Source organism: Abramis brama, assembly GCF_963993115.1.
Source record: "Abramis brama genome assembly, chromosome: 8".
NCBI classification, from domain to species: Eukaryota; Metazoa; Chordata; class Actinopteri; order Cypriniformes; family Leuciscidae; genus Abramis; species Abramis brama.
Window position 1 is genome coordinate 21130807 of NC_139970.1, and position 22108 is coordinate 21152914.

Consider the following 22108-nt stretch of genomic DNA (forward strand, 5'->3'; position numbering starts at 1 on the left):
CATTGTTCTTATATAGGCTGTATTAAAATACAGTATATGTTTTATATTTCTCCATTGTTTTTAATACGATTATGCTGTTCGCAATGCTTCATGACATTGTTGTTCTTTCCCAGAAATAGATGTGGATGGATGGATGGATGGATGGATGGATGGATGGATAGATAGATAGATAGATAGATAGATAGATAGATAGATAGATAGATAGATAGATAGATAGATAGATAGATAGATAGATAGATAGATAGATAGATAGATAGATAGATAGATAGAGTGTCTCGTGAACTTTCGTGCGCAGCAGGCCCACAGATACAGCACGTGACAAATATTGTTCCAGACGCCCACTGTGTCCCTGTCAAGTGGACTCAGATGTGTATTTATCAGAGCTCTTTAGGGTCCTGATTGAGTTTGGTTATTTATGGAGATGGGGAGATAGCAGGCACCTAATTCTGTTAGCATGTCCTGCAGCAGAAGAAGGAGGTGAGCTGCTTTTGCACTGATGTTATCAGAGACATCACACTCCATCATTACGCTATTAAACAGTGATTCGCTCCTTTTTTCCTCGACACTGAGCAGGACAAATGCGCTTTTAGAGACAGGGTCTTTTTCAACACTGACACAAACGACGTACGGACACGCCACTGGCCTCCATATTAGACCTGCTGCAGTCCCACGGGGGCCGTTGTCCCTCGGGCATCCAGCCCAGAACAGGCTGCTCTCAGTGAGGCTTGTCGCTGCCCTTCCTGTCTTTCCCACAAAAGAGTGATGCTCGGCTCGCGGGATATCCGGCACTGCCAAGCCTATAAAGATGCCTGTGAAGCCATCGATCACATTCGTGCCGCTAGCCTCGATCTGTGTTTTACTGCTCTTTCTGTCAGGAGTGTGGGTGTACCTCTGGGTGTAATTCAACTGAGATTGTTAGGATGGGCTTGAACCAGATGCCCCAGCCTGTTTTCCTGTTCTTTTGTTCTGTGTTTAAGCCATAGGCCAAAATCAATCATTTATTTCTGGTAGCTTTTGTATTTGTGGCGGTTGAGCCAAAGAATGGCTGTTTTGGGCTGAGTGGGTTTTGCTTTTAACTCTGTAGAGGTGAACCTAACAGACATGGAACACGAAATTCTTCCTGTAATAAATCCTACACACAAACACTCACTCCGCAGACCCAAAAAACACACCTGCACATGCTCTGTTTATACTCCTAAGGCCTCTCTCATGACATAACGACATGAGACATTGATCTCTCCAGCCTTAAAATGTCAATTCCCCTTTGCTTCACCATAACTCAATTTCTTGTCCATCCTCTGTTCAGATGCTCCATGCTCTGAGATGCAGGGAATGCTCTCCGGCCTCCTGCCAGACTCTCAGATCTCAGCCTCCTCCATGAGGGACATCCACGGGGCCACAGGTGCCGCCCGGCTGGTGGCCAGCCGCTCTGGATGGTTCCCCAGTCCCGCGCAGCCCGTGGCCGGTGAAGAATGGCTGCAGGTGGACCTGGGAGTCCCCAAAACCGTACGGGGTATCATCACGCAAGGGGCCCGCGGGGTGGACGGCAGTACCAGCGCCGAGAACCGGGCCTTTGTACGGAAGTATAAACTGTCCCACAGCTTGAATGGAAAAGACTGGAGCTACATCATCGACTCCAAAACCAATTTCCCAAAGGTGAGAACTAAACTGGATTTTTAATGCTATCACAACAATCAAGTTTTTCTGGTTAATGAACCTGTTATTTATTTCATTATTTTTCATTATTTTATTTGTAATCTGCTTCAAAACTATGGTCTATTAATCAGTTGAGAAAACAGGTTAAAGCAGGGTTCCTCAGGGTTCCTGCCCTGCAGAGTTTACTTCCAACCCTAATCAAACACACCTGAACAAGCTAATCAAAGTCTTCAGGGTTAATAGAAAATTGCATATGGGTGAGTTTGATCAGGGTCTGAACTAAACTGCAGGACAGTGGCCCTCCAGGGCTGGATTTGAGGAACCCTGGGTTAAAGAGTTAAAGTGATAATTAGTTAAAGTGAAACATCGTTTTTAACTGGTCCAGTCTGGTTTAGGTTGGTCTAGATCAGGATTGCTGAGTTTAGCTCAAACTCAACCATTTGAGGAACACTGGTCTAGACGGTTGATCAGCTGGGTGAACCTGGGTTTGACCTGGTAGTCCATTTTAGTCAAGAACTGGTTAAGTCAGTTAGGCTTTATTGGACCCTGCTTTCCCATCTTAAGCATTGTATATTCTGCTTTTTTCCAGCAGGGGACTGAAGTGAAGAATTTAACTGGAGTTGAATTAGGTTAATTAGTTAATCGTGCTAATTTAAATATTGTGGGTCGTTGAAAAGGCTACGGTAATGAACAGTTCACCAGAATCAGATTATTAAAAGACTTACTTCATTCTTTCCTGCTCATCTCAGCGACTCAGCATTTCACTTCTAGATTCCCAATCTCCCACTCTGAGAGCAGAATTCAATTATGCTGCAAGCTTTGATAACATTCCAGTGAAATCATCCACGGTTGTGTTAATTAAAACCTGAGCTGCGTCAGAGACTTTCTCAATAAGAGAGAATATCCACTAGCTTTCCTCTCAGCCACACAGCTGTGCTAAAGTCCCTTTGTGATTCTGCTCCACCAGATTTTTGAGGGCAACACGCACTACGACACCCCAGAGATCCGTCGCTTCGAGGAGATTGTGGCCCAGTTTATCCGGGTGTATCCAGAGAGGTGGTCGCCCGCCGGCATCGGAATGAGACTGGAGATACTGGGTTGTGACTTGCCAGGTAAGACCTGTGTTTTTTATTTTATTGTATTTATTTTTTTTGTTTTTGTTTTGTTTTGTTTTGTTTTGTTTTGTTTTGTTTTGTTTTGTTTTGTTTTGTTTTGTTTTGTTTTGTTTTGTTTTGTTTTGTTTTGTTTCGCTTTGTTTCGCTTTATTTCGTTTTGGTTTTCATTCTTTATTCTATGACTTTAGACAACACAAAACAGATTAATAGTAATCACGATAAACTCTTCATCCGCTGAGTAATAAAGTTCATTAGACTAGCTGCAGGCTGTTTACATTACCTGTAGCAACTTCACATTAATGAATTAAAAAAAAATGATGTGCGGTCACAGGTGTGTGCATTTATTGGCTATTGGCAGCAACTTCAACGTGGCTTATCCATCCAGATTTTTTAAGTCAGATTTATCAGTTTTAATTTAAAATAAACACACCGCCTCCAGCTACAGCAGTAGAAAGAAAACCACTCTGTCACTTCCATCTTTGCTCTCTGTCCCCGATGTCCTTCATATATCCTCCTCCTGAATCTTTTACCTGTCACATCGTGACGATCAGCCAAAAGGACACTCGACTGCTCCCTCTGGACCTGGCCTGGGCTTTATAAAGCGGCAGGCCGAGGGGCAGTAATCGACGGGCTGTCTTCATGGCTCTGTGTCTCCAGGAATGCCGGGGGCGAAGGAGCATTAGAGGAGTTGCTAGAAAGGACGATGTGGGTGGAGGCCAGGGGAAGCCTCAGGGCTGAGTGCCCAGGTTTATTAGCATGGCAAGACTGCAGGAGGAAGAAGGCATGATGAAAAGTCAGACAGAGAGCCGGTGCTGGCTCAGGGTTAGTTGGTGGCACTTTGCAGGCAGAAGATGAGATCCGGGCTGAAAGCTTCATGTGTCATCGGCGGCGCTTGGTGGGATACTGGCACAGGTTTACAGAGCCTATGGGCCATAAATGAATGAGAGCGAAAGATCAAGAGAGATAGAAAGAGACGATAATCAAAGCGGAAGAAAGAAATGAGGGATGGATCAAAGCCAGTGAGTTAATGAGTAACGAAAAATGGACTGACGGCCGATTGTGTTTGTGTACACACGGCGTTATGTTTGCGTGAGGGAATGCGATGACAGTGCGGCGAGGCTCCGCAATGCACAACTGCGCACCAGATGTTCGAGACACAGGGGGCTCAATCTACCCCACTCAATGTTGAAACTACAGCCCCAGTTCCTAATCTCTGCAGTAAATCTAATCACATACAGATCCCGAGACACACAAACACACTTGAGTTATATACACTTGCATGTGACTTTGAATTTTGTGTATTTTCCTTTAGTGTTATCTTTGTTTCCACCCATACGCACAACATTATGGCTGTTTCGTTTCCTACCATCTGTAAAGCACATCCACAGTCATCCATACCAGTACCGGTCCTCAAATGAGCCGTTTGACAACAACAAAAACATATAGACCTGCGGTTTGAGTGTTTTGTTTTGACATTTTTTACACTTTGACTTTGGACATGTCACAAAGCAGATTAATTATAATCATGATAATCAATTCATCCGGTGAGTAATAAAGTTCATTAGCCTAGCTGTAGGCTGTTTACATTGCCTGTAGCAACTTTATATGCAAATGATGTGCGGTCACAGGTGTGTGTATTCATTGGATATTGGCAGCAACTTCAATGTGGCTCATCCTGTTTGATTTTACAGTCAGAATTTAATTGAAAATAATAAACACACCGCCCCCAGCTACAGCAGTGTTATATATACTTACATGTGACTTTGATTTGTGTGTATTTTCCTTTTGTACTTTCTTCGTTTCCGTCCATAAGCCCCAACATTATGGCTGTTTCGTTTCCTACCATCTGTTAAGCACCTCCACGGTGATCACCAGTACCGGTCCTCAAAGGAGCCGTTTGACAACAAAAAACATACAGACCTACGGTTTGAGTGAGATTGTCCTAATTCGGTCCTCCAAAGCAAACTGTACTTTTGTAAATGATGGTTGTTTGCAGCTGTGGAGCGAGGGTGAGTGACTCAGGGGCCGGGGCTGCTGTTGTTCTGATTTTGAGCGGCCGTGGGGATTCGCGGAAAGAGAGAGACGTTAAATATTCACAGGGCTACATCAGTCTCGCTTCACTGCACAGAGATGTTTACGCCAATCACACACATCTGCCACCGCGTTCATAGTCGTCTACTGACTGAACACACACATGCACACATTTAATTTCATATAAAGAGAGATTATTAGAAGTTATTATTAAATGCCGCTCTGGAATACTTGATTCTGATTGGTCAATTGTTACGGTCAAGTATTTTTATATAATGACTGCATAGCTGTATAATTGACTATTGTCCCCAGCAACCAGTTTCTCTCATATCACTCCACAGTCTCTTTCTTCTCACGTGCTAAAGTAATGTAGACTCAAATTAATATTACTGTCCATTTATTTGGTAAGGAGCCTTTTCATAAGCAGGATAATGTAAAGACATATCCTCTGTGTCGTAGTTCTGATCACCCGGACAGATTATAATGACAATCTGACCATAAAATATATATTACATACATATATCATACTACTTCTGTATACTGTACAAACTCACACAAACCAAGGTCATACATTCCTGGAGTTATTCTGAGCTGCTGCTAAGCTATGATTTTGTCCCCAAATCCCATCACTCTCCCAGAGGAAGGAAATTTGGAGTGAGGGACACAAGGAGAGAAATAATGAATTGATGAATAAATAAACAGAGGCGTGGCAGACAGACCTTGTGTGAGCAAGACCGTGAAAGACACACAGAGGGACTTTAGATATTTCAATCAGGCACCCTTGTCTATTATTCATTACTGGACTCAACGTCAAGCCAAAGGTTCCGTCTCTGGGAGAGAGAGAGAGAGAGAGAGAGAGAGAGAGAGAGAGAGAGGTAGAAAGAGTGAGGACAGTGACCTCTGCTGGGTGCAGTGCATCTCAAAATTGAAGAAGCTGGAGGGAGACATCTTCAACACAGCATGCAACCCTTTGAGACTAGGCTCGGCTAAACTTCTCTCCCGCTCAGGCTGAGTGAAGGTGCTGAGATTCAGGAGCACAGGGTTACTGCAGTTCACAGAAGAGAGTAAGGCCTTCAAACAACAGCTGTGAATGGAATGGCTAACTGCCTTAGCCAAGAAGTACAAAAATCAGCAATTATGTATGAAAATTATGAGTACAAATATATCACAAAATGTGTTTTAAAATCGTGAAGGGTTGGGGGTAGGGGGGAATTATATATTCATTACCGTTCAAAAGTTTTGGGTCTGTATTTTTTCATGTTTTTGAAAAAAGTATCTTATGTTCACTACGTTCATTTAATCAAAAACAGTAATAGGTTACACTTTATTTGAAGGTGTCATTGTTACAGTGTGATTACATATTTAAGTACTGAGTAATATGGGTTAGGGTAGGATTCGGGTTTGGTTGAGGGTTAATTGCATGTAATTATGCATAATTTATTACTATAGTAACTACATGTAATTATGTAACAAGGACACTGTAAAATAAAATTTTACCTAAATTGTAAAATATTATTAATCCTGTGATGCAAAGCTGAATTTTCAGCATCATTACTCCAGTCTTCAGTGTCACATGATCCTTCAGAAATCATTCTAATATGTTGATTTGCTGCTCTAGAAACATTTCTTATTATTATCAATGTTGAAAACAGTTGTGTAAAACTTTTTTTCAGGATTCTTTAATGAATAGAATGTTTAAAAGAACAGCTTTTATTTGATATAGAATCTTTTGTAACATTATATAACATTATATATATGCAGTACTCACTGATCACTCTCAGATGTGCGGGCAGGGCCTGTGGCTGTCCGTCAAGGGAACAGTGGGTGTGGTTTAAGACAGCGGGTGGTTTAGAGCGTTCCACTCTTCGTTCCTTGCCGGGGTAGCTAGGGATGTGATGGAAAATTGTTTCCTGTTCTTATCATCTTTGACAAGGAGGGTGTAATCATTTCTCTTTGGCTCGACCTCATTCTCTCGCCAAAACCGAGGGTCTCCCTCACCATCTTTCCCTGCTATTTCTCTATCAGGATGGATGCATGTAAGCTGAAGGACAACCGCTCCCCTGATCTAGTTAAATTGGCGCTTTGAAGTTCTCATCCACATGTTTCTGTTTAGTGTAGTCCCCCTACACAACCCGTGTTTGCACACAGACATTTACCCACAAAGCCCACATGTCATTCTTCATATCCTCCCAGTGTAAATATTTAGGTTGATCTCCACTCCTCCCCTCCTCTTTTTCCATACTGCACATCTTCCCTGCTCTTTATTATAAAATAATGCCTACTTCAGTCTTTGTACAGTACAGTTCTCCTACTGGAAACTGAATTAAAGGAGAACTCCGGTCAATTTTAATTTGTAAATTTGGAGTGCTGTCAATACAGAGAACAACGACAAAAATCGGTGTTGCCTACACCATGTTATCCTCTTTTTAAAATTTGTGAAAGATATGAATAAAAATGATGTTATTTCAGCCAGCGCACATACCTGTATTTACATCCTGTTTTTCGGTCGAAGTCCATAGTAATCGATTGTCGAGTTCACGCGCATAGGTTTAGTTACCTATGATCACGACAACTCATAGGTAACTAAACATAGGTCGCGTGAACTCGACAATCGATTACTATGGACTTCGACCGAAAAACAGGATGTAAATACAGGTATGTGCGCTGGCTGAAATAACATCATTTTTATTCATATCTTTCACATCTACTGCAGTCAGATTCACCCGTGTTCACTCTGAAGGAATCACTCACATTGGCTGTGCACTTGTAATGACACATCAAGGATGTTAAGAGGCTAAAAGCAGGTTTAAAACTTGCCCCATTGAAGTCAACAGGGTGCAAATTTTAAAAAGAGGATAACATGGTGTAGGCAACACCGATTTTTGTCGTTGTTCTCTGTATAGACAGCACTCCAAATTTACAAAAAAATGGAGTTCTCCTTTAAAATTATGTCAAAGCCTATATGACCTTCTTTCTTCTGCAGAACACAAATGAAGATATTTTGAATAATATTTCAGCTATTCTTGTCCAAGTAATGACAGTCAATGGGGTCCAAAACAATACTGGACCCCTTTGACTTTCATTGCATAAGAAATAAAGAAATGCATGTTTGGAACGACATGAGCAAATGATGACAAAGTTTTCCCACCACACTCTCATGCAATTCATAACTATTAACATAACTATGTTTTGGTGAATTAGTGGCAAATTCCTATGAAGCTGTACGTTTTTGTAAGATCTGCTTACGTCCCATTGACAGTTAAGTTTGGGGTGGACCTTCATGCTTAGTTTTTTCTTTCTTTTCCTTTTTTCAAAAAACCATACGGTTTCATACGAATCAAATATATGAATTCATTTGAAATCGCCAACTTGTAGAATAGCTACTTTTTCTCATGAGGTTGGGTTGGAATTTTCATCTCTTGAGATTTTCTGAAACATAATTCTAAATGACACTGTGACTTCCAATTATTGGTTTGTTTAACATGAGTAATAACACAACTGCTGGATATTTAATGAGCCAAGCAATATGAAGGTTTGTGATTGGTTATATGGTGTTAAACAACCCGCCGTAGCATTCTAGCCATGGTTAAGTGCAGTGTATAAACTTAAAAACTGTTTTGAAGAGATTTGAAATGGTTGTGATAAGCATTCACTCTCTATCAAGCCGGTTGAAGATTGTTTTTTGAAATCGCCGTTGTTGTTTCTGAAGCAGGGTTCTCTGAGGACATCAGATGTGAATATGAACACTTTCGCCCTGAACATTTCTAGACATGTGAAGCATATTAGATATCTATCTCCTGGAGATGATTTGTTGGTTTAACTGAGCTCGTGATGAAAGTCCTTATCAGAGGCCAAGCACAGGCCTCTCTGAACTCAGTATGTATCTGTGCGTTTGTATTTGGGGAATTTACTAGCTGAGATATAACACGATAAACCTTCTGTTACTTTCTGTGTTCAAAAGACACAGAGACAAAAGCTTTAATTAGTTCAGTGCCGCTGGAAAATGGTTTTGTTTTTGAATTCTGGAGGCCAAAAGCCTCGTCTTTCAAGTTGGAAATGTTTAATTAGGTTGCCTGTGAATAAGCATCAGTGATTAAGTATGCGTTTTTGTGTGTTTGTGCATGTTTGGAGCATGCTTACTATTTCGTTTAATGTGTTTGTGTACATGAACACATTGTTATAATTCACCACATCAGCTTTGATGATCACTTTCACAGTTGCTGATCCGGTCTGACTCCTGTTCTTTGTTTGTTACTCCACATAATCTCCCAAACACACATCAGTCTTTGTTTTTCCTTGCTACGCAGTCTCTGCTCAAGATCTCAGTCAGGCGCTGAAGTACAGCCGGTCTGCCTGCCAGGGGCACATTTACTCCAAGGCTTTCTATGTAATTGAACATTTTTTCCATCTTGCTATGAAAACGCTGAGTCAGAGATTGCCAAGGCTCAGCGGGACCCATGAGGCTGGAAACAGGGCTAACTCCGCTCTGTGCCCTGAATGCAGAGGTTAAAAACAAGGTAATCCTTCAGGGTGATGAGGAGTGACCCCAAAACTAGCCCTTGCTTGTAAATATCTGGTCTGTCTTTGAGACTTGTAAACATTTCGCGGCCTTAATGTGTTATCAGGCTGTTGGAGGAAATCTCAGGCAACGCCCAGAGAGTTCTGGGATCCAGATCAATTGGCTGCAATAGAGCTTTAGAGCATATTGGAAATCTATTGCCGTGTCTTGCTCTGATCCATAGCTGGAGCTTCAGGTATAGGGAGGAATTAGCAGCATATTTCACATAGGGTATATAGAAATCACATTAAGGGAAATATCTGGTGTCAGTTTAAAAATAATTGTAAATAATGTTGAATATTGTTGAACATTAGCTAACTGACAGGTAAATGAAAAGACTTGTTGAATGAGCCAATGATAAAATGATGAACCACTTGTGCTCATGTTGGCTCAATTTGACCTCTCTGTTAACACCTTTAACAGAAACATTTTTTAAAGAAATTAATACTTTTACTCAGCAAGGATGCATTAAAATGATTAAAAGCGATTAAAAGTTTGTAATGGTATATAATTTCAATTTGCTGCTTAAGAAACATTATTAATGTTGAAAACAGTTATTTTTGTGGAAACCATGACCAATGTTTCTTAAGCAGCAAATAAGCATAAAGAATGATTTCTGAAGGATCATGTGACACTGACTGGAGTAATGATGCTGAACATTCAGCTTTGCCATCATAGAAATAAAGTAAACTTTACCATTTATTAAAATATATAAAAAAAGTTATTTTAAATTGTAATACTATTTCACAATATTACTGTTTTACTGTATTTTTGATCAAATAAATAAAAAAACATTGTAAAAAAAAAATTACAAAAATTCTTACTGAACAGTAGTGCACATTCGACATGACAGGAGAGTGTCCTACTTTAAGTATGTGAGGCTAAAGAAAGAAAGGTGTGTTACCTGACAGAGAGTTCTCAGTTCCCAGGAGGTTAATTGCATTTGTAAAGGGCAGAAAATTAATAGAGTTTAATGTCAGAAGCCGCCAGCTGGTGCATCCCTTTCATGTACGCACCCGCTTATAGAAATTAATAACATTAATATTACAGTAGGCCTCTCCTTTTCATGTTGTGCTAAAGTGTCTACATGATTAGTGTTACGCCACTCACGTATTTGCCAATTAAGCAGGGAATTGTTAAGAGTAATGACATTAATGACTTTAAGAGCTGACAATCATTACTCATTTACGCCTCGTTGTCTCTAAATCTTCCTCCGCTTGATCCCCCGCAGGGAACGAAGAGAGATGCAACGGCTGATTTAACATTTTCCGTCATAACAAATTATCACCGCAGAAACCATGTAAGAGCGCTGTTGCAATTGTTTTGTTGCTGTCTGGCTCGTGTCATTTTGGCCAAAACTCACGTCACTTATGGGCGAGAGACGTGGAGAGAAAGAAGAGAAATAAAGCTAAAGAAGTCAACAACTGTATGTTGCTGTATAAAAATGAAAGCGAGCGAGAGACAGTCAGAGGAGGGAATGTCTTTGGAAGTCTTGTGTTGTGACTCATGGAAAATAGCTGTGGCAGCAATGGTTTCACTTTTAAATGCATTGTGGGTAACTGGTACAGTAACTGCAGTTGTCTGAGGTGGCTCTTGAATATGCTCTCTCTCTCTCTCTCTCTCTCTCTCTCTCTATTAGAGCACTTCACAGTAAATAGCTCTCAGATGCTTAGAATTTTTCTATTCTAGTTGTGGTTTTCTAATATTTCTCTTATTGTAAACGCACAATGTGCATGTGGTGCATGTGCACATTTTTAATTGTCTCTGCCTGGTTTATGTGTGTCTGGAGGCTGTGGCCACTTTTTGGGGGACAGATGCTGGTGTGCATGCATGCCTGTGTGCGATCATGTGTGATTATTCTGTCATTTCTTATTTGAGGAGTGTTTTCCAGACACTATATGTGTGTGTCTAAGTTAGGGAGACTTGTGTATTCATCAGCACTGGTACAATGATCTTCTTTAGAGGATATTAATTGTACCTCGCACGTTTTTTCCCAGTCTCAGGCTTATTTCTAAAATGTGCTGTTTTTTACTTTATTTTAGAATCTACCACCATTCCTGACACTGTTACGCCTACCCTTCCCCTTCAGGACGAGACAAGTACCGCCCACAGGACACCAGGTATTCAAACAGAGCACCTTACTTACAGAAAATATTACTATAGTGCACGAGATCAGATCTAGCTGTAGAGTGAATATCAATATATCCAATCAATTTAATGTATATTACAAAATACTTGGCTGAGGTGTAATGGGAATATCTAGTAGAGCATGTCTCATTAATGAATGTTTATAAGCAATTTTAGTATATCACACATGCACTTTTATTTACAGTACTCTGCTGTGTAATTGCAGCTTTGCTTTTCCCAGAGCTCTAATAACAGATTGCCGCCCCTCCATTTCTACACACTTATGTGTTGATGAGTAGAGGCTCGCAGCATGTAAACTGTCATGTACAGTGAGACAGGATTCTGTGCACATTCAGTGAAACAGGAAAATGTGCACATACAATGAGACAGAAATCTATGCACATACAAGGAAACTGGAATCTTTGATGTACATTAGAAACTGGAAATAAATACAGTGAGACAGGAATTTGTGTATGTAAAATGAGACAAATTTGTTCTCATATAATAAATAAAATATACATGTAGAAAATGCATGTACAGTAAGAATATGCAGGTTATATATATATATATTTATATTTATACAGTATATATACAAAATGTGTATATTTCATGAGGAAATACATATAGTAGGACACATATAGTCATAGGACAAATATAGTATGTGTGTGTGTTATGGGAGAGCCTTCAACCGGTCATGGAAAATGAGTATGGTTTGCTCTTTCTCTCTTCCCAGCTCCCACCACTCTGTCATCTCTGGGTGGTCTGTGTGACTTTGAGCAGAGTATGTGTGGATGGACCCATGACCCCATGTCTGATCTGAAGTGGTCTCTGTATAGTTCCTCTAGTCCTAGTCTGGACCTGACACTGGGATCTGACAGTAAGTGCATCTTAATAAAAGATATTACGTACTAATCTCTTCAAACATAAACAAAAACAGTGGGAATTTTGGTATAGCACTGGGAATATAAGGAACTTTGAGAAGACAAATGTGCTTGATTAATAAGAATTGTTAGGAAAATAAACAGGGACAGCAGAAGATGGTCAGAAGGAAGTATTGTGATGTATGGTGACCTACTGTGACCGTACTGCACAGAAGACATTTTAAGACCTTCTTTTGCCCTTGTCCTCTTTATGAATCCACACACTCACACACATGCGCTCAACTCTCATTTTCCATCCATCCGTCTCATTACTGGTGTGTAATTAATGTGATGGTTGAAATCTGGGAATAGTATCTGTCATTCTCTCAGTCCATCCTCGTTCTTCCTCTGGGAGTTTGTTCATCTCTTCACATCCCTGAGCTTACCTGACCTTTATCAACCCTACGTGAAAAAAAGATGAGTGCTTCACTAATTCTGCATGCACGCACACACACACAGAGTTCTCCATGTCCTCGCTGCTTTCCTGGAGCACCCTGCCTTGTGAGGCTGTTAAAAAAATATTGCACTGTTTTCCATATGTCAAGTCTTAAAGAGAGTTCCAGCAGTAAAGAGGAAAGAATCCTGTCCTGTTTTAACCATTCCCAAACCAATTGCACCCCCCAATCCCAAGACTTTCGCCTCTCTCTCACACACACACACACACACACACACACTCTCTCTCTCTCTCTTTAACACCAGGGGTGTCACGTCACATTCCTCACCTTCTCCAAACAAACTGTGTAGATCCCCTAACACAAAACTTCTAGAAACTCAAACTCGATTTCACACGAAGTTGGTTTCCAAAATGTATCTCAATGCAATTCATAACACAAGTACACATTGTATAATTAGTATTGTTGCATGTAGTGCTTTAGTACTGTAGCTAGATTCTTTCCGATCAAGGGGTCAGGGTTTGGCTGGTAAGCTTGTAGGTGATGTAAGTACATCATCTGGGGCCAAAAAGCTACTTTCTCCATTGACTGCCAGATTCGAGTAGATGTTTCATATGGAAGCCTGTTTCTTCTCAGTAAAGGAAAGAATAAAGAATAAAAAATAAAAAAAATAGATATGAAGTCACATTAAGAAATATACAAGATTACAAGATAAAAAGTCACAAAGTCCAAGGTGGAAACGGACTTCTATAGTTATGCCAGTGATGTTTTTGCATATGGAGTATGTTTCTGGCTTCCCAGCATCCCTGGACAAGAGCTGCTCAACTCATTCACTTTATAGCACAGCTCACTCCCATAAAACGATCCAACATCACAGTAAGCCGCGTAGATCCCATGGCTCCTGGAACAGCACTCTGAGCATTCCAGAGTGTTCATACCCCAGTGGTTTAACCAGGAAACGGAAAAACAGAGGGCCAGAAAGGGTTAATGCGCAGTCAGCCTAATTAACTCTAGGTGTAGAAGGTTCCACTTAAAAACAATAATCCCAGAAGTACCTTTCCCTGCCCTCTGGTTACTTCAGGCACATCAACCTAAGCCAAATAGTGTCTATGCAACAGTGAACTTTCCCTGTGAAAGGGTAATTAATTTTCCTATATGTATACCCAAGATCAAACAGAGGAAGTTCTTCTGCTTTAATTAAATGCATAATCTATTTAGGCATCTCATAAAGGAACACCAGCGACAGCCTGATTTCAGTGCTGTATTTTCAATAAGTTTGGGATGAGAAATATGTCAAAGTAGGGTGAACGGAAATGACTATGCCATTTCTCTATACATCAGTGTAGGTGGGAGCATTTGAATCATAGCTGAGGCAGCATGGGTAATGATGATAATTTCTGGTGCCACGCTGTCCAGTCAGATCACTCACAAAGTGTTTCCCAACCTTCTCTCTGATTGTTGTTTTCCGCTCTTCCTCTCCTCTCCCATTCATTTTTCTTCTGCTTTACTGAGACGTCCACAGTGGGATCTGACAGAGATTGCGTTGTAAGGACTTTTTCCTCTTAAAACAAGGGGGGGGGGGGGGTTGGGGGGGTGTTTCTGCTTCCCTCCGGTTCAATTATTTATTACTGAGCAACATAAAAAACAAACCAGATTGTTCAGTGCAATGTAACGGCGAGAAAGAAATGGAAAAAAGGAACATTTTAAATTTGGCTTACAGTGATATCACTAAGTAGGACATATTCCTGGATTTACATCATGGTATGTGTAGGATTAAATATTTGGTTTAGGGGTAATGATTAGGGTTGGGAAGTTGTTGGAACATGTTTCTTTAAAAAGAATGTTGTTCCAGGACCAACAAAAGATGTTTAACATCAGCACTTGCTTCTGTCTCTCTTCAGATTTTGGGAATTTCCTGTACGTGGAGGTGAGTCCTAAGTCAGAGCCGCAGCGTGCACGGTTAATGAGTCCATCGGTGGGACCCGAGCGCCGTCCCGTCTGTCTGCTCTTCTACTACCAGCTTCAGGGTGAAGCTCAGGACAGTCTGCGTGTGCTGCTCCGGGACGATGACCAGGAGGAGACGCTGCTCTGGGCACTGAAAGGAGACCAGGGGCCCATGTGGAGGGAAGGCCGCACCATCCTGCCTCAGTCCCCTAAAGAATATCAGGTACACAGAGACTCATCCAATAGAAATCCGTGATGTATATAATGATAAACATTGACTTGAGAGTAACAAAGGAAGTCTTTAATTCTCTTTCTTTTCTGTTTAATTTGCAAGGTTATCATCGAGGGCTTCTTTGAGCGAGGCAGCCGAGGGCACATCTGGGTTGACAACATCCATATGAGCTCCAGCATCGAGCTTGAGCAGTGTACACGTAAGTATCAGCATCTGGGTCTTTCTTTGTCTTGCTTTATTTCCCTCTTTCAGCCATCACCCACCAAATTTGTCACCAGGGACCTAAATGAACTCATGCCAAGCACCAGATGCAAGTAAAATTGGCTTTGACGAGTAAACAAAGGGGAATTTTCTTTAAATTAAAATGGAAATTAAATTTAATTAAATTAAAAATAATAAAATTGCATTTATCATTTATATATTTTTAAATACATATTGTTTATTGGAAAAAAAACAGCAAAATTGTTTCTGGGCTGGTAGGAAATATTTATACATTTTAAGACAAAATTGTTAAAATTGCTAAATTTGCATTGGCAGATGTGACAAAAACTTCATTTTGAACCCTGCCTGTCACCAAACGATCCATTCTGACCGCATAACTGTGGCTTTCCATGCCCACCCTACTCTTCCCATTCAAGCCCAAGAAAAAATTAATCACGCAGAAAGTGTTTTTCAAGTGCTCGGCTCACACAAAAAGCTGAAAACTAGGCCACACTCACCCTGTGGGCTCTGATCTCAATCTATCTTTCATTAGTTTCTTTTCCTTCCCTCTTATTTGTAAACAGAGCTTTTCCAGAGCCATGCCAGGGAATAACCCGTCAGGCCTGCTCTCTACGGTGTAGCTTTTCACAAACACAGAACAGACATTAATGTCAAACAAAGCACTTCGCTACACGGCCAGTCACTCACAATGCTGTGAAGGTTATTTACTGAGCAAAAACATTGCTTTTCCTCTGAGGACATATTATATTTAAACAATGATCAGCAAAAATAGGATTAGTTATGAATCAAGATATTGATGTGAGCCGCCGCTCACGTGCACAGGCCCCCGGCTTTGGGACTTCACTTATTAATTAAAGTTGTTCGGTGTGCATGCGCCAGCCCCTGTGTCACTGCCAAAATCTGTCCCCTGCCTCTCTGCAGAGTTCCCTTTTAAAGCGACTGCATTCCAAACATTCTGAACTGGCATTCTGTTTCTCTGGCAGTCTAAATGTGTGTGCGCGGCACAGTTTGCCAAATGACACACAGCCCAATCCTATTCTCCTCCCTTCTTCACTCTTTCTGTCTTATTTCTTCTCCTTAACCTGTGTTTGTGATTTCAGACCCCTCTCCAAAACATTTCTTTGTGATGAGCTAAAGTGTTTCTGGGGAGTTCTGTTAATAATTTTACATTTGTAGTTAAAGGGGCTGTAGGAATTTTAATGAATATCAAGCAGGTAATGTCCCTACCACTCAAACAGGTGTCCTGAGATATTAGGATATATTTAGCCAATCAGAAGGGTGGGATTCATAGTACATAAGAATTTATTCTGTCAAAGAATAAGAAATCTAGAGAATTGTACTCATAATATTAATCACACTGTGTCAGAATTCCACTGCACTGTTGTTATTTATGTGAATAGATTTTATTTGTGCCATTTTCTTTTCTAATCCATATTTTTTTCTTGTTTCAGAACCCTTCGCTGCATTCCCCCCTGAAATGACTGGTGAGTTTCTGGCATATTGTCATTTCCTGTGCCAATGTTTGTGCTTCCTGCTTGTTGCCTAGCAGCTTGCATCACCTAAAGGGCTTTTGATAATCATTGTATTTTTGGTTAAGCTTCACACCAGCAGCGCACAGGGATTCTGTACAGTCTGTTTCCAATCCCACAACAAAGTTTAAATGAGTCAGATTCAACACCAATTTTATGTTTAGTTGTTCGTTCAGTGACGTTGGTGTCTTGATGCCAAACCATTGCCGTCATCATGGTTAATGTCTTCACCATCATTATTGTCATACGGACATTTGGAGCATGGGCTGAATCCCAGCATGCATCTGTAGCCTCACATCATGTGCTGCGTTACTGTATATGGTGTCGTTATCATGCTAAACATCATCATATGTGGCCTATAGATTCAGTTGGTCTGTTACCCCTCGTATGTCACCCCTTGACATTTCAATAATAGTAGTAGTAGTGGTAAATAATAGTAAATCCTAATGATGAAAATATTTGTTGTTTTGCACCTTAAATACAAAAAAATAAATGGCTATTCAAGGTGCTTCACAGGTCAGAATGTAAAACTTAAAAATAGACACATCATTTTCCTTATGGACTTTTAAGAAACATCTGAGACAAAGTTGATAGAAATGATCACTGTGAACTTTTTTAGAACTATTTCAGTCTACGGAGCAATGAAAGAGCAATATCTGAGCAGTAGCATTTTCTTCTGGGGTGACATTTACGAATTTACTACCAGTTCTTTGAAAACAGCAAAGCACTCTAATGTTGATGGTAGACCTTATCCTTGTGTAAGCATTGTTCTGGTGGTGTGTGTGTGTGAGCTGCTGTTCTGCTATGGATGTCATATGTTTATTCCCCAACAGCTGCATGATTGCGGTCAATCAAATTCAGCTGCAGTGGAATAATATTCATACACTCCATTTTAAATAATTGTGGAGCACACAATCCTTCTAATATCCTATTCCTTTAGTAACTAACTCCCTTTTTCTTAATTGAAGTGGAAATGATTCCCAGTGTAAGTAGATTCATTTTCCCATAGCAGTCAAAATTCCTAGATTACATGCGTGTTTATGCATAGACGAGAGTAAGAAGACATGGAGGGAATAGAAAGAGAAACTGGTGGAGGTTTGTGTGTGTGTGTGTGTGTGTGTATACACATGTGGTGGGTGAGCAGTTTTTATGCACTGCTGGGTTGGGTTCATGGAAGACTTTGGCTTGAGGCAGATGAAGCTGGCACAGATCCATGCATGCAAGAAAACAAAACTTTCCCCCTAGAAAGAAGAACTACAGAGCTCACGCACACACACACACACACACACACACACACACACACAATTGACAAAATACAGCATTACAAAAGAACGGCTGAGAGAAGGTGCTGACATCAGCCGGTGTTTTATGACACAATATGCTTTTATGACCTTCACATTCGGTTGCATAAGAAATTAGCACAATTCATCAATGCATCAGCACATTTTAAGTGAACTATCTGAGATGTATCATCTGTTCACACCCCGTGAAACACATGTCTGCAGTCTTAATGTGATTTAGAAGGACAGAACTCTATCTGAACAAGTTATCGATTCCCTGCGAAGGGGCCGCTGGCAGGCGTTGACGTGCATGTGCATTTGCGTGTCTGTGTTTGTTTTGTTTGTATGCAGCACCAAATCAGAGCAAAATCATTCACATACAATCCAAGATGGCTTGAAGCTATGCAGTCTGCATGCCTCTCTACCCCAAGCCAATTCTTCTGTGTCTCTCCACCAGGGGGAGCCTCACCTGGCTGGAGCGACCCCACTGTGGACACGACAGTGTCCCTGCAGCCCATGCCCACCTACTGGTATTATGTAATAGCCGGAGGTGGCGCCATTTTCCTCCTGGGCTGCGTCACGTTGGTCATGGTGCTGTGTTGCCATCGCTACCACATGGCGGCCAAGAAGAGCCAGCACTCTGTGTCCTACCAGAGCACGTACACGGGACAGTACGCAGGCGGTGGTTCCGGGGGTCTCGCCAGACCTGGGGTAGAGCCGATGCTAACTATTAGGTTAGAGAAGCAAGAGCCCTGCTCACAGTGCTGAGACGACACCGGCGAATCTCTTCATCCCACTATTTCACAGGGACACCTGCATTGGTGCCACTTAAAATCAAGGATGATGCGAAGAAGATGTGGACAGATATAAACACCAGAGTTGTCAACTTTTTTGTGGAGCTCTGGTGCTGGAAAGGAGGAGATCTGCTGTGCCGAAGGGACATCCAGCCAAAATCCTGACTGGCAGAGACCCCCTTTCCCCCTTCACTCTTTAGCTGTGTGTGTGGATGGGAACCTTACTATGAAAGCTCTAATCTCCTGTTCATGACCAATCCTATTGTACAGTCAAAAGAACTCGGCAGCATTGCCAAAATCAGAGGAGAGCCTGCGAACAGCGACGGGAGTGAGGCATCGGAACAAAAAGGAAAACCGGCGAACATTTCCTTGCATGTGTGCCGCATCTCATGTGCACATAGGAACACTTGAGGCTCGAGGAGTTTGACAAGAAGCTTCAAAGAGACAAAAGCATGAATGTCAAACACTCTGGGACAAATGTTCTTGCTGGAGAATCAGGATATGTGTGGAAGGCTTAGGTACCAAGTAATGTATTGAATTTTAAAACTCCTGGTACCTTCTTTGACTATTGAATGAAGCTTCTTAAAAGCATTTTGAAGAATGTTTGTTCTTTTTCAGAGAGTTCATTTTGAGTATCTGTCAATATGTGTCTATATATAAACTCTTCTTTTCTGAAAGTCACTGGGGCTTTGGCACTTACAGTACGTCTGAAGAGATACAGTATGTTTTTCCGCCTATATGCAAAGGTCACATGACCCCGCCTTAGCCAGCCTATTCCTCTGATTGGCCGACTGACTGATACAACATTGGCCTTAAGACGCTTCAGTGGCATTGGGCTAGTTCAAGCCAATCACTGTTCTCATTCATTATTTAATCCTTTCGTATTCATGCTCAGCCGAGATCAACCTAAGTGTATATGCAGCTAACTGATGCACTGACTTTATTTTTGTAGCTAACGTTAAAGCAGTGTGTGTATTTGTGTGCTGTTCCCCAGAGATTTTAATTACACATAGTCTTGTAAAAGAACAAAAGCGGAGAGCTTTGTAAATCTGCCAAATGTTAGACAGTGCAGGAGTGCTTCGCTAGCTGATTTTGCTTCAGGGAGAGAGTTGGCACGTTAGCATGTTAGCTGAAGCCCATCTCCAAGTCCACCTTTTATAGTGTCACTCAGTACACCTGCTGATGTCTTACTGAATCACTAAACAACCTCTTATCTTTTTTTTTTTTTTTTTGGATGGCTTTTGCCATTTTATCAGTCGAGTTAGACAGCAGACAGGGAAAAAAAACAATTAGCATTTTGTTTTATTAGCATTATTTGCATATGACAATCTTGCTACAGATTTTTTTCTTTAATGCATCAAAACATGCTATATATGCAGGAGATTGTTTTAAAATGCACTTCAAATGTGTGCTGCGAGTATTCGCTTCATCTCTTTCGTGTGCTACTTGAAACGTAGCGGTATACCTCTGAAAAAAAAACAAAAAAAAACATGCTATGGTCTGAGATGTTCTGTCCAAGTACATAGTGTTCAGTGTTTTCTTCTGCACCAAACAAACACATAAAAATAGGCGCCATCAGAGCTCAGGATGGAAATTCCCCCAACAAAACATTTTCCTCTTTACACATAAAGAGTCTAAGGCTTCATCTATTACTGAAAGCATCTGTCAGGCAGCCACGTCAGATTTTGGTTTCATCTAAAGCAACTGGGATGAAAGGAGAAAGTAAATCCTGATATCTTGTTATGTCCATCTGGCAATAGGTGAAAATAATCCCCCATCACGGACAGGCTGGCCCTTTTCTCGCCCGTTTATCTACTCTTCACGAAAGAATGTGTGGGGAGATGGAAGGCGAGATCAAAGAAAAGCCTGTTTTAAATATAGACCTTCTCTGCAGAATCCAGGGTCTGAAGGGGTTTGTTTGAAACACAAAAGCACATGAAAGACCCTTGCAGACAGCCAGAGAGACCACCTGACCCGGCATGCACATTGTTGGAGCATTGTCTCATCTTTTCCCACCTAATCCTCTATACAGTAGAGTGTGTTCTGGGGAGATGGGACACACGGTAGCTTGCGAGACGTCAGTTCAGTTCAGTTTTAAGTCATGTGGTCTCCGTTGCGCCGCCATATTGTGAAACCTCTCACTTATGTAAGGCAGAATTTGCGATATGCAACACGTTTCTCTGAGTTTCTGTGGTCCACCCGCCCCAATTGAATGTGTAACAATACTAGCGTCAAAATTGTCTTGTCTCGTCTTGAGCAATTATACCGTTTGATTCCTTACATTTGACACGTGTTCTGGTTTGTTTTGAGCAAGATGCATTTTTCTGTCATGGATGTTTCATATGCTTGTATGATTAATGTATGAATTTATATCAAACTTTTAACCCAGACTAAACAATCGTGATTCTGTATGTTGTTTTGTAGACTGAATGTATTAATTTAATTTCATTTTCAGTTTTTCTCTTTACTATTTATTTTGAGTTGCTTAAAAATGACCTGTCAGCTCATCATAATATGTTTTTAAATCTACTGTGGCTTTTTTTGAGGGTTTCTTTGAACCATTTCATATTTCTAATTAGGTAATGGACCAGATTACATTTTAAGCCTGTCGTAAGCATTCTTTTTTTTTTTCTTTTTTTTTTTGCCGTCTCTCAAAAGATATTAATGAGCAAAAGCACTCAGAGGGGGCCCATATGATGCCAAGAGTCTGTCTCTGATAGTACCTGCACAAAACAGCATATGCTCTCACCCCTCCTCAGAGACGGAGACAGGAAAAGGCGTCGACGTCTAAAGTGTCCGTCTGGAGAAAATTAATTTTAATGTAAAAAAAGAAAGAAATCCAGGTTGTATACTCTATATGTTTGCTTAAAAACAAGTTAACTATTCCACCTACAAATCCTGAACTTGATTAAATCAGTTCGGTCTATTGAAGTATTTGCTGAACATGAATTTTTTATGTTCATTATGTCGACATTATGCTTAATTTGCATCAAGTTCTGATGGGTTTGTGGTTGTGTGCACTTTTTTGTCCTTTGTGAATGTGGGGCTTTAACCCTGCCATCTATATAAGCTTTTTCTTTTCTCTATACAACGCAGCATTTTCAGCCTGTTTAAATACATACAGTATGAGGTATATTTTAGCCTGTTGAATTTCGTGGTCTTGGAAATGTGGTATGGAATGTTACAATAAAGTGATATTTTTCTACAAACTGCAGCTAAAGTGGTTTGTGCTCTTTTTTTATGGGTTTTTGATGATGTACTGTATAACAGACGATGCAGCTGTTTGTACCCAAGTCTGTGTGCTCATC

General features: G+C 40.8%; 1 protein-coding gene across 2 annotated transcripts in view; it reads left to right on the forward strand.

Moving 5' to 3' along the window:
* nrp2b (neuropilin 2b) overlaps positions 1-22108 on the forward strand; it is a 75640-nt gene that overhangs the window by 50432 nt on the left and 3100 nt on the right. The window contains exons 9-16 of one of the 2 annotated variants that reach the window (XM_084122663.1): positions 1307-1656; positions 2624-2768; positions 11403-11480; positions 12221-12364; positions 14701-14966; positions 15078-15174; positions 16649-16681; positions 18464-22014. In XM_084122663.1, the coding sequence (XP_083978789.1) occupies positions 1307-1656; positions 2624-2768; positions 11403-11480; positions 12221-12364; positions 14701-14966; positions 15078-15174; positions 16649-16681; positions 18464-18774 (1424 nt within the window). In that variant the 3' untranslated portion in view covers positions 18775-22014. Of the gene's footprint in view, positions 1-1306; positions 1657-2623; positions 2769-11402; positions 11481-12220; positions 12365-14700; positions 14967-15077; positions 15175-16648; positions 16682-18463; positions 22015-22108 lie in introns of those variants that run through there. The other variant, XM_084122662.1, reaches the window with a different exon arrangement.